The sequence below is a fragment of the Eublepharis macularius genome, chromosome 4 (assembly GCF_028583425.1).
Source record: "Eublepharis macularius isolate TG4126 chromosome 4, MPM_Emac_v1.0, whole genome shotgun sequence".
NCBI classification, from domain to species: domain Eukaryota; kingdom Metazoa; phylum Chordata; class Lepidosauria; order Squamata; family Eublepharidae; genus Eublepharis; species Eublepharis macularius.
In genome coordinates, this window is record NC_072793.1 from 64,380,450 (window position 1) to 64,393,615 (window position 13,166).

Here is a 13,166-nt window from a genome sequence, read left to right on the forward strand (position 1 = left end):
CTTCACCAACCCATTCCTTTCCCTGGAGTTCTGTTTCTTATAGCTGGGGGTACAGAAGGGACGAAGGCCCAGGAGAGGCTGAATTTTAAAGGGACCAAACAAATACAAGATGATATTGACAACTTGAGTCATATCAGCAAATACAGAAAAAAGCGCCCATTAGACCATTTGTCCAGGAGGACAGCAGGAAACCTCTCTACTGATGTATAACCCTTCCCTCACCTTCCGCGCACATCTTTTCTACATTCCAATACAACCAGCTACAGATAGGTTGTGTTAGTTGCATGGAAATGGAAATGACAAGTTCTAAACATGGCTGGTACCTAGTTGATCACAAGTCTGTTCTAATGTATAGCCAAGCCATTAATCGATCAAATGCACCTGTTCATTTAAGTGCTAAATAAAATTGAGGAATTGAGCTGAAATTGAGGAATGAGATCTCTTTATCTTTAACTAAACAATAAAGCTCTCATCGGCCGAGTTTCTATGCACGGATCTGGGAATTAAGTTCTTAACACAAAACTCCCCAGAGCACATCTGGTTGAGGACCTTGTAACTTTTGATTAGTCCTTGAAATAATGTTTCTGAAACATATTGGAGAATGTTGTGCCCTAGTGTTCCTTATCAGCTTATGTCTTTTATCTTGTGCTGCCATACAGACTCCATGACTTCTCTAACACATGTTTTGCCATCTTTATTATAGGACTTCCAAAGAAGCAGATGAAGGAATCTTGAGTAATGTCACACAGTAAGCGTTAAGACAACTTGAATGGAAAGAAATAAAAAATGGCCGTTCCCATTTGAAAAAGATTTCTTGTGCACAGAATCACAGTAGCCTGCAGCCATGTCAAAAAAAGGGCGCAGCAAGGCTGAAAAGCCTGAGGCACTAATTATGTCCTTACAAGCTGCCAATGAAGATCTCAGGACCAAACTAACAGACATTCAAATTGAGCTTCATCAGGAGAAATCTAAGGTGAGTGAAAAATTGATAGTAAAGGGGCAGATGATTTTTTTAAAATAATCACACGACAAATAATTAATGAAAGATGCTTTTCATCCCTTTTTCTAGGGTAGATTGATCATGTTTATTCACATGGTTTATTCCGGTCTTATACCAGAGTAAATTTTAAAGCATGTTTGGCTTATGCATTACAGGTATGCTAGTCTTTTCCTTCCAGACAATATTCCAGGTATCCATATTCTTACTTCACTGTGCAGCTCAGAGTTCCCTAATTTTATTGAGCCTTGCAGGCACTTCTGAGAAAGGATTGTTTTGCAGTTTTGAAAGGAAGTGTTTTCTTCTTGTATAGCTACAGGAAGAGGGTTCCAAGCCTGGATATAACAAGCTGAGGCCAACTGAAAGTTTATAGCTGTAATGTCCCTGCTTGGGATGAAGTTAGCACTTTGGTAGTCAATCAGTTCCCTGTCCACCCCCCACCCCCACACACCCCACCATTAATTTCAAAACATGTTGGATTTCAACCACAAGAAACAAGGGGATACCCCTGGGTACTATGTTGTGGATTGTTGCTTTAGCTGAATATAGGCTTCATCTGAGCAGGAGACTGATAATAGTTTTTGAAACTAGAAAAACCTGAATTGGTAGAAAGAAAAGGGAAATTATATGCATCACAAGCAGCAATCCAACTTGCAAACCATATTCAGATCTCTGAAAAAAATTATTAGGAGTCCTTGGTGTGCACTACTGGTCAGGCGCCGTCCGCTGGAGTCTTACTGCCACTGATCCGTGGAGGTCCCATCTAGGGCGCCAGAAACGGTCGTGCCAAAGTCAGCTCCCCTGTGTGTTTGCCAGTCACCACACAGAGGCTGGAATACGCAGAATGATACAAAAGCTTCATTGCAATAAAGGAGAGGAACAGAGCTCTCCAAAGCACGTCACCATGCTCCTCTGACTTGGGTCAGAATACTCAGAGCTTTTATAATGCTACTACAGCCAGGCATATATGTCTTCTTAGGCTGGGCATCATGCTCCAAACTCGTGACTTCCCCTTCAGCTATGCATACCACCTCGTGTACAGCCTGTGGATTTTGTCATGTCTTGTTGCAGAGTCTATTACCTTCGTAAACTGTTAGCTAAAACAAGGCTTTTGTTACTACATATTACTGTTAGCTAGGTTGCAAAGCAAAGCTTGTTGCTGTCACATACCATTAGTTATTGTTACAGGGGTAACTGTAATTATTGCTAGACAGGGTGACTGCTGCTACACAGTATCGACTAGTGGGTGATGGGCTATCAAGTCTATCACTAGCTACCCTTTCCTGCCACCATTCAGAGCGGCCACCTCTCATGTCCCGCTGCCTCTTGGAGCAGCCTTTACATAAGCATCATGATAAGCAAATACTCAGATAAAACATGATGCACAGTGCCTTTACAAGGCGCTTGTCATCCAGATAGTTACTAATTAGCCTGTGAATATCCCTTTCACTTTCCCATGTCCCGCCCCCCCTCCACTCAGTCGCCCACTGCAAATACGTATTTGTTGCATTCACGCTTAGCCTTTTAAAGTGTAGATTTTAGAAGTATTGGTTAAACTTGCAAAGTATATAAGAGCCAAAAGAAAGTTTCTTAGTATTCTAGACAATGATATGTTTACTTTTAACCTAGTTTCCATATGATACAGAATGAGATGAGAATGAAGTGGTAAAAGGGATTGTGCTACTTGAGATGACAGAGATAACATTAGGATTCTCCCCATGTGATTAATTCCCTACAAGAACAAATGGGAGTGGGTTGGTTGAGAATCAGTTTTCCTTAGTTTTTTTTTTACATTTGAAAATAGTAACTCCATTTGTAGTTAAAGTCCTTTCTACCACCTTGGGTTTTGACCAGTTTGTTTTGGTTATGTGTGTAGGCAATAACCCTACAAATGCCTTATTTTATAATCTTGTTTATTTCAATTGTAATGAGCACCTTGGATTTGCTATTCTGAATTTGCAGCCACCCAGCCACAATAGCAAGTTCATAAGGTTCTTGCTGGGGAAGAGGGTTCCCCCCGCCCCCCGATATCTGTCCAGCAAGCTGTAATTGATGACATTGAATCCAACACTTTGATTCTTTCGCCAATAAGCATTGCCTCTGGCACAACAAATCTAAGTTGCCACTAGATTCCAGAACTAAGCAGCAGTACTGTAGCTTTCATGAAGTCTCCTCATTAAATGGTTCTGGGTTGTCCATACATCATGGTTACAATTAACCTCAGAGGACAATCAACCGGTTCCATGAGAGTCAGTTTCTTTAATTGTGGGGAAGTTGGGATGAAAGACAGGTTTGTAGACTACATTATTATCTGACAGGCTTGTATGCTCCAGAGGGTTCTTCCTGGCAACCTCCAGTGAGATTTACAGCCATTAATTTGCAGCATTTTTTAACAAGAGAAAAGAATTTCTGAATGAGATTAAAACAAGGCTGTGCTTGACTGCAGCCCAGTCAACGGGTTATTCATGGAATGCCCATTTGAATGCATGGGGCTTATGCATGTGTAGCTGCGAGGGGCATTCCTGCTTTCGTTTCCAAATAATCTTTTTAGCACTATATTTTACAGCCTTAAAATATAGCCCTTCCCCCCTCCCCATCTTCGGAATTGATGTTTTAGATTCAGACAAAAATCAGGTGATCATTTTCCTTAACAGCCACGGGCTGGTTGCCAAAACCTGGAAGATAAGAGGGTTTGCCTGCCCTGACAATTGCCTCATCACCCTCTTTAGTTGTCTGCCTCTTGTGGTTTACTGCAGCTATTTAGGCTGCATTGTTAACAAGGAAGAGCCAAAAATGTTTTCAATGCAAGCATAAGAGGGCGGCATTTCAGAGCAAGGAAATGTTAAGAGAAATATAGCAAGGTCTGCAGCATTTCTTTGGGTTCCCTTTGAAAAGAGAGAAAGAGAGAGCTCTTTGTTTTTATGGCCTGAAACACAGGTTGGCTGATCCAGGTTTTCTGATTTCTATTACTAACAACTCTGTAGTCTACGAAATATTTTCAAGGCAAATATTACACAGAGCAAAAAGCAGAACAGCAGACTCCCCACCAAAGTCACTTGGTAAGGATTGCAGTGGTGAAGGCAGCATCTCGTGAGACACCCCCTGCCCCTGCCCGTCAGAAAACCTAATTCTGGAGAATCACTCAAGTTTAAAGTGGGAAGGAAGCTGGTATTGACCAGGAGAGTTTTCCTAGTCTGCATAAAAGTTAAAAATACTTCCTGGAGGAGAGTTGGAGAAACACAGCCCTAAGGTGGGTGAATAACAAGATTAAAGAGAGGGCAGGAATCTTCCTGTACAGTCACTAAAATAAGGGGAGGAACTAGATGGGGCAGTCCATTGTCTTGGAGACTGGAATTATTCATTAGAGTCATATTAGTCAGGGAGGAGGCTCCAATGTCCTTGAGGAGAATGGCCCTCCAGTTTAATCAGGTGGGTTCCACTGCTGGTGGGTGCCAGTGCAACTGTTGTTAGCTTAACTTTAGCAGGACACAGACTCCATTTTCTAGGCCTAAGCCCATGTTAGGACCAAAGTTAAGGCCCAGATACCCTCCCCCTTAAGGCAGGGATCTGGGGGCTACACTGATGGATAATCCTTGTCCCTTTAATTGAGGTATAATGAGCTCTTATTTACCAGGTGGTTGTTCTTTACCTCCATGCCCTGAAAAGCTTCAGCTGCCCATTTACACACATTAAGCCTCTTTTAAAGGGACAGAACATTTTTCTCCAGGCCTGTGAACAACCCTAGAAAAGTATAATATGCATTGTTGGTACTGTAATATGAAAAAGAATAATAGAATACTCCCCCCCCCCCCCAAAATCTGGTTGGGGCAAATTTTGCCTTGTAATGTTAGTAAGAAAATCCTTTTGAAGAAGATGAAATTTGTCTACTGGTCTCTGGTTGTGACTCACAGAGACATATGGAACTTTTCACCAAATCACTCATAGATTAAAGGAGATAAGTGTGCCTTAGTATGAACTATGATCATATCCTTTCCCTTTGGTTAGTAGGAGTACATTGTATGTACACAGTGCCTAAACAAGAAAATTATATGCCAAGAAAAACTGGATTCTGTGGTTTGCATAATTTACGTAAATGAAGAAATTTTGCATTAAAGGTACCGATGCCGCATGGTCAACCACTATGCTCCTCTCCTTTTGAAATTTCACCAGGCACTGCCTTTCCTGTGCTCAAAGTGGATGGCAAATCTTAATCAACACAATAAAAACAGACCAATATACACATAGAAACTACTAATAAATCACAATAAATTACTATTTTAAACAGCCTAATAAAACATCTTATCAGTCAAATTCGTTCAGAAGCCTGCCATCCAGATCATTATGTTTTTTTGAAAAAAAAAGGTCTTACAAGCCTCTATAAACCCCTCGGCTGAGATTCTCTAGAGGCTGGATTTTACACTCAGTAGCAAATTTCATGCTTGACAGTATGATTACACAATTGCAACATCCACACTGTCTTGAATATATCCAGCATAGAAGATATGTGCTATCCCTACATGGATAGCACATTTACAATTGTGTAGAAAATTGTTGATGCATGCACCATCCTCTGTGACCAATGTGAAGTTGTGATAATTTATAGCTTTTCAACATGGTATGCGCATGTGATTAATTAGAAATGGGACGAGGTCATGGCTCAGTGATAGAGCATCTGTTTTGTATGCAAAAGTTCCCAAGTTCAGTCCCCAACATCTCTAGATAAATAGGATCAGATTATATGTGATGTTAAAGACCCCCGCATGAGAGTCTGGAGAGCTGCTGCCAGTTAGAGTAGAAAATACTGACCTTGACAGACCGGTGGTCTGACTCAGAGTAAGAGAGTCTCATGTGTTCATGTGTGACGGCATAGGGATAGTTTTGCTACACTGAAATTTCATCCGTGTAAAAAAAATTATCATGTGTAAAGTGGCCCTGAGACTGTGGAGATCCTCTCTGTACATATAGAAGTAATTTTAATGTAATTGAAATTCTGCAGTCCCCGTGATCTTTGCATTTAATAGGGAAACTGGTGGGTGTGTGTGTGGATGAGAGGAGGTCTGGTACCTAAAAGCTTTCACTGTGCCTCTGGTAGATTAGGTTTTGTGCTTACTGGTCTCAGGCATAATAACATCAATATGCTGAAATCTCCAGAAAGCAGGAGTCAAATGCCATAAAAGAGTGTGTATCATATCACAATATTCTTCAAAAACAGCCCACATAATGGAGGGAAGAGGCATTGTGAAGTTAGAATGTTTAGCTTCATTTTGTGAATCTCCGTTTCCAGAATCAGGATAGCACTGAAAGCTATACATTGCCTTTCAAAATACATCAGTTCTAGATGAATAACTACATGTTACCTTATTCTATGGTAAGCTAACAAAGAAGTGGTACAAATTTCGATTCCAGTAGTATCTTCAAAGAAGTGGTGTGGTTCCTATATAATGGCCTGTTATACTTCATCATTACAAGATCTAGTCTGAGGGATTTAAGGGTCCATGCACTCTTGCCAGGAATTTAGAATCTGCCTTCTTAGCTAAAGCTAAGTTTTAAAACTGGATGCTCAACTCTGAGCCACATTTGCGAACAAGCTCGTGGTCTTCAACAACTACAAGAATCTTATTAGGCATCTCTCTCTTTTATTTTCTTGTTCCTTAGGTAAATAGACTTGAAAGGGAGAAAACCCAAGAAACGAAGCGGATCCGGGAGCTGGAGCAGCGTAAGCAGACAGTGCAGATCACTGAACTGAAAGCTAAGCTCCATGAGGAGAAGATGAAGGAGTTGCAAGCTGTGCGGGAAAATCTTATCAAACAGCATGAGCAGGAAATGTCACGGACAATGAAAATTAGAGACAGTGAAATCCAGCGGCTTAAATCAGCACTGTATGCATTGCGGGAAGGGAGCAGTGACAAAGTACGGACAGCACTGACTATTGAGGCTCGTGAAGAGGCCAGAAAACAATTTGACACTGAGCGCCTTAAGCTTTTGCAGGAAATCACCGAACTAAAGTCAGCCAAAAAACAGGTTGATGAAGCTCTTAACAACATGATCCAGGCTGATAAGATCAAAGCTGGTGATCTTCGAAGTGAGCACCAATCCCATCAGGAAGCTATCTCTAAGATCAAATGGGAGAGTGAAAGGGATATTCGCAGGCTGGTTAGTAACCTATCTGGATGACAAGCGCCTTATAAAGGCACTGTGCATAATGTTTTATCTGAGCATTTGCTTATCATGATGCTTATGTAAAGGCTGCATCATTTTCCGGTGCAATATGGAAGCCCTACCAGCATGGCTTGTGATGCACCCTCCCTTTACACACAGATACATACAATGTTGATCAAAATCATTAGGAATACAGAGTTCTTTTTTAGTTTATCAGAACTGACTGGCAAAATTAACTGATGAAAATTGCACAATACTAAGTAATCTCTCATGTTGCTAAAGCATAGGAATGGGGCTGTGTGATTGAGGTCCAGAAACTGGCAAAAAGGGTCAGATTTATGCTGATTCAGCATAATCCAGCTTCACTGGTTACCCAGGATGAACCCTGGACCTGATCCTGGAGACTGAACTCTACTCAGCTGGATTATTCAACTAGTAGCAACTGCAAGCAGCTGCTACAGGGAGCCACAGCAATGAGCGAGAGGGCAGTCAGTGGCTCAAATAGAGCCAGAGCCAAACTCCATGCCGCTGCAGGAGAGCAGCATGAAGCTGGCTGGGTGGGGGAGAAGATAGCAAGCAGAGTAGATTCCCATCCTATTCTGCTCCCCAAGCTCCAAAAGAGCTGTTTGAGCTGCTGCCACCAGCCTTTTAAATTATGCATCTCAAGGGGACAGTCAGGAGGAGTAGTCCCTTGCAAATTTAATGGAGTTAACTTTAAAAATATCCCCCTCTATCCCCGGAATATTTTCCCAGTAGGGAATAATGGCCAGATAAATCCGGGGTTCTATAACCCAGATCTGAGAATCTGACCCAAATTTCAGAGATACTGGATTTTTTTGATATCCCTGAAAACTGGATATGGATTACCCAGATTTTGGGGGGGTGCACACCTCAATTTATGAATAAATATAGGGCCTGGTGTACACAAGCCATTTTTGCCTCATGTATAATACTTGGGTTCACAACTGCCTGGCAGGGGGAAATGCTGTGGAACAAGACAGGGAGCCATTTCTGCTATTATGGCAACTGGAAAAAATATGATAATGATTTTGGAAATGACTATAACTGTCCTTGTACCATTTCTCTGATTCTTGCTAATATTTTAAGCATGAAGAGAAGGTTTCAAAGCTGAAACAAGAAGCATGCTTTATGAGCTTTCTCATCCCACCATGAAATAATCTTTTTTAAAAAATGCAGTAATTCCTTTTTTAAAAAAATTAAATTTTATTAGTGCAAAAATATTTTTAAAATAAAAAAGCAAACAGGAAACTGAAAAAAGAAAGAAAGAAAACAGTGCTGGCTACAAAAACACTATTGACTATTCTATACATAGGATCTATTAAAAATTTCCAAATATTTAAAATAAATCCATGTGCAGTTGCCTTCTATATGTGATATTTTCGAATGGATTTTTTTCACAATACTTTTTATCTTATTGATAAGTTTAAAATCCTATTAGAAAGGGAAGAGAAAAAATGAAGAAACAAAAAAGAACGAAAGAGGGAGAAAAAGAAAAAGGGGGAAAAGAAAAAGAGCAAGAAAGAGAACAGAAATTAAAGAAAAAGAACAAAGAAAAATAATACATGTATAAGAAATCATTTTCAGTTTTCTCTACAACACCTTTCATATCTTTACAAACATTATACTTGTGGTTTTAATACCTCCAAAATTTACCTTTTTAGTATTGTCTCCCTTTTATTTAATTTTCCCAAATTTATCTTCTTAGAAATCAAATCCACAAATCATGAAGTTTAAACAGGTATTTTGTCTGGAACAAAAACAGCATCCTAGGTAAAACATTCATCTTGATCACTGATATCCTCCCCAACAAGGACAACTGTACTTTATCCCATCTTAAAAGTGACATGTTCAAATGTTGATAAGTTTATAAAGTCTTCAATGCAGTGAATTACAGGAGGTGAGCTTTTGTCTTTCCAGTGTTGAAATATATGTCTTTTAGCAACTGTAAGTGCTCGGAGGATCTGTTTCCATTGACCATCAGTCAGATTCCAAGAGACAGGCAAATAATTTAACATCCTCAAAAACAAATGAATTTTCTAACACAAAATTAATATTAAAAGGGCCAAATAACTAAACATGACTAAAGCATATGCTTAAAAGATGCATTTTGTGATTTATACTACCAACAGTAAGACACTGTGCTTAAACTTTTAGTAAAAAGATGCTGTGGTGTCCAATATACTCTAAACATAATATTTTGCTGAATAAGTCGCAACTTAAGATCCATAGTAGCAACAGCTAGCTTAAGGCCTTATTCCATTGCATTAGCAAAACTGGACACTTCAGATCATTATTCCATTCATCTCTGGTTTATTAACCAGCCTCAAATATTTATATACAAATATTGTAGATTTTGCTTTCTGTATTGATTCAATAAGAATCTCCAAAAGCAGGGGAGCTTCTTAAGCGCTCAAAGCTGTTAGGTCATATTCGGACACCAACAAATATTGCAATTCTAAATATTCAGCCGAAGTTGACAAATCATATTTAGACCTTAGTTGCAAAAATGACACGAGAACTTGTCATTGTTACCTATCAAGTGATTTAAAGTAAAAATTCCCTTATCTGTCCAAGCCTTCCATAAGAAAAATTTCTTCCAAATTTTTAAATCTGGATTTGACCTTAATGTTAGTTTAGCATGTGAGAATGATCAATTGATATTGTCGCAATATTATGTACCGTATTTCTCTAGCTGCAGAAATTGTTGAAGGAAAAAATCCATTTTAATATAAGCAGACCCTAATGCATCCCACTTTAAAAATGGGTTAAAAAAAAGGTCTCCAAAAGAGCCCAAGATGGATACTCCAAGTAAGGTAAGGGATCCCAATAATTTGTACATGCTAACAAACATGCCTGATGATAAGTACTAAGGTCCGGAAGATCCTCCTTCATTAATTGAAAGTTGCATGCTCTTAGATGGTGCTGAACCCCACATAAATTTCTGAGACAAAGTATTAACTTTATGAATATATCTACAAGGTATATAAAAATATAATCTGAGGTATAATATTCATTTTGAGTGTATTTACTTTACCCCATAATGACAGGTTTAGGGTTGCCCAGGGCTTTTTTTCTGGGAATAGAGGTGGTGGAACTCAGTGGGTTGCCCTCGGAGAAAATGGTCACATGGCTGGTGGCCCCGCCCCCTGATCTCCAGACAGAGGGGAGTTGAGATTGCCCTCTGCGCCACTTAGCGGCACGGAGGGCAATCTGAACTCCCTTCTGTCTGGAGATCAGGGGGCGGGGCCACCAGCCATGTGACCATTTTCAAGAGGTTCCGGAACTCCGTTCCACCGCGTTCCTGCTGAAAAAAAGCCCTGGGGTTGCCCATCCAAATCTGAGATATAGCCAAGATCAATTTATTAAAATACAATGAAATGTCCTTATTATTCCTTGGAATCAATATTCTAAGATAATTAATAGCATCTGGACACTACAGAAGACGTCCCTCAGCAATTAAACTCCGTGATATATTGTCTCCCAGTGGCATCAGTTCTGATTTTGTCCAATTAATTGAATAACCAGACAGATAAACCAAAAATGAAAGGAGAAAGAGGACATCCTTGCCTAGTACCTCTTTCAAGAGGAAATGGTACAGAAAAAATACCATTGGTCAGTACTCTAGATTTAGGGGATGAATACAGAATTCTAATCCATTTAAAAAATCCATGAGGAAGCCAAATGGGCAGCCCAATCCAAAGGGTTGGCCCTGCGCCTGCACCCATGTGCTCACATAAGCAGCAGCATCACTCATTAGTTCCCTGACAACATTGGCAGGAGAGATACGCCGGCGGCCAAGGTCCACAAGGTTTGGCGCAGCCACCACTGAAAGTGCCCATACGACCATTCCCCTGACAACCCCACCGGCACCCACCAATGGCAGTGCTGCCTCCCTGACATGTGTGTGAGGGGCAAGGAACGGCACAGCCAGTGGACAGACCACAATCACCACTGCCTGGTGACACCACCCCCACCTCAGAATGGGAGAACAGGACAAGGAGATCCCTATGATCAGGTTTGCTGCAGTCCAGCAGAGGCGTTTGCCTCGAAAGGAGCCCTGCCCTGTTGAGAGGGGACACCAACAGTGCAAACAGGGTGCCCTCCCACCTGTGTGCCCAACCTCCATTTCCAACAAGAGCCAGGCTGGCGGCTCAAGCATCACTCTATTGCACCACTCAGGACTGGGCTGTAAATCAATGTAGAGAAAATAAATTTCCAATATATTTTGCCAAATGCTTTTTCAGCATCAAGTGAAAGAATAGCAACTTGATCTTTCTGTTTCTCTTTCTATTTAATGCAATCAGATCAATGACCAAGATCTTGTTATCAGATCCTTGCCTACCTTGTATAAATCCTACCTGGTCTATATGTACCAAGGTTCTAATAACCTTTTGAAGTCTGTTAGCAAGAATGGCAGTTAATATCTTAGTGTCCACATTCATCAAAGAAATAGGTCGAAAATTTGCACATTGCGTGTGGTCTTTGTGTGGCTTTGGAATTACAGTAATATAAGCATTCTGTAATGATTCTGGAAATACATCAGATTCAAAAATATCATTGTAAAAATTGATATAATTTTGGAATTAAAAAATCTGAAAAGGTTTTATACCATTTGATAGGGAACCAGTCCAGGCCTGGAGATTTACTAGTGCTCATACTCATTTTCACAGTCCATATGCAAAGGCTCAGCAAGTAGCTGTTTCCTCTTCTGATGATTCTTACTATACAATTTAGAGTAAATCTCTTGAAACAGTAAATTTATTTTAGTTGATGTAGTATATATTACATTCTCCTCACCCTCAATCATAGGAATATAATTCTTGTTCTTTCACTCAGGTGATGGGACAATAATCTGCCAGCTCACCCTCCTCACTCCCAATATGACTGGTGCAAGCACACCAGTGCATCTTCTGCTTTAATTGACAATATATTATTCAACTTATATTTAACCTTTTGCAATTCTCAATAGAGATCTGGTTTGGGAGATGTAGCAAACTGAGTTAACAAATATTTCAACATTTTTCATGTTAATTTCTTCCCTTTCTCTGAGCTTCTTCTTTTGAGGTGCATATGCAATAATCTTTTCTCCAATAAAAGCTTTATAAGTTTCCCATTCAATAGCACAAGTATTCGCAGTTCCTTATATTAAATATACTCTGCATGCTCAGCTATTTAAAAGTTTCATCATTGAGCAAAGAGACATTAAGACGCGATAAGCTTGGTGATCTAACCCTATCAGGAAAGTGGAAACTGGAGAACTAATGAAATAGAAGCATGATCGGAAATAACAATTAATAACAACAACAACAACAACAACAACATTCAATTTCTATACCACCCTTTGGGACAACTTAGCGCCCACAGAGTGGTTTACAAAGTGTGTTATTATTATCCTCAAAACAATCACTCTGTGAGGTCGGTGGGGCTAAGAGAGGTCTGAAAGAGCTGTGACTGATGCAAAGTCATCCAGCTGGTTTCAAGAGGAGGAGTGGAGAATCAAACTCAGTTCTCCAGATTAGAGTCCTGCCGCTCTTAACCACTATACCATACTGGCTCTCTATATCTATATCACATGCTTTAATCTGCAGCATCAACACAACTGAAACAAGAAAAAATCAGTTAAGATGTACAGAAGAAATAAAGGTATAGTCTCTGTCCTCTGGGTGTAACATACACCAAGGATCAGTCAAACCTAGTTCAACCATATAGGCTTTAAGTATAGATCTCACCAATGAACGTTCCTTATGTGGGGGTATACTTTGATCTAAAGCTCTATTTAGTATTTCATTAAAATCTCCCCCATTAACAAATAATCACATCTAAGATCTACCAAGTTACTGAAACACTGATGAAACATATCTGGAGAATCTACATTTGGACCATATACATTAATCAAAACCATAACAGCGTCAAAGCTTTTAACTACTAAAATAATTAATAAAGTGAACCTTTGGATGTTATTACTTCTTGAACCTGAAAAGAGACACAT

The 13,166-nt window shown here is 39.9% G+C and overlaps 1 protein-coding gene across 2 annotated transcripts in view; it reads left to right on the forward strand.

Annotated features, from left to right (window-relative positions):
• The first annotated feature begins 844 nt into the window (after positions 1-844).
• The window catches only part of JAKMIP2 (janus kinase and microtubule interacting protein 2), a 63,888-nt gene continuing 51,566 nt past the window's right edge, over positions 845-13,166 (forward strand). For both annotated transcript variants that reach the window (XM_054977089.1, XM_054977090.1), the window contains exons 1-2: positions 845-973; positions 6,653-7,150. In XM_054977089.1, coding sequence (XP_054833064.1) covers positions 845-973; positions 6,653-7,150 — 627 coding nt within the window. The remainder of the gene's footprint in view (positions 974-6,652; positions 7,151-13,166) is intronic.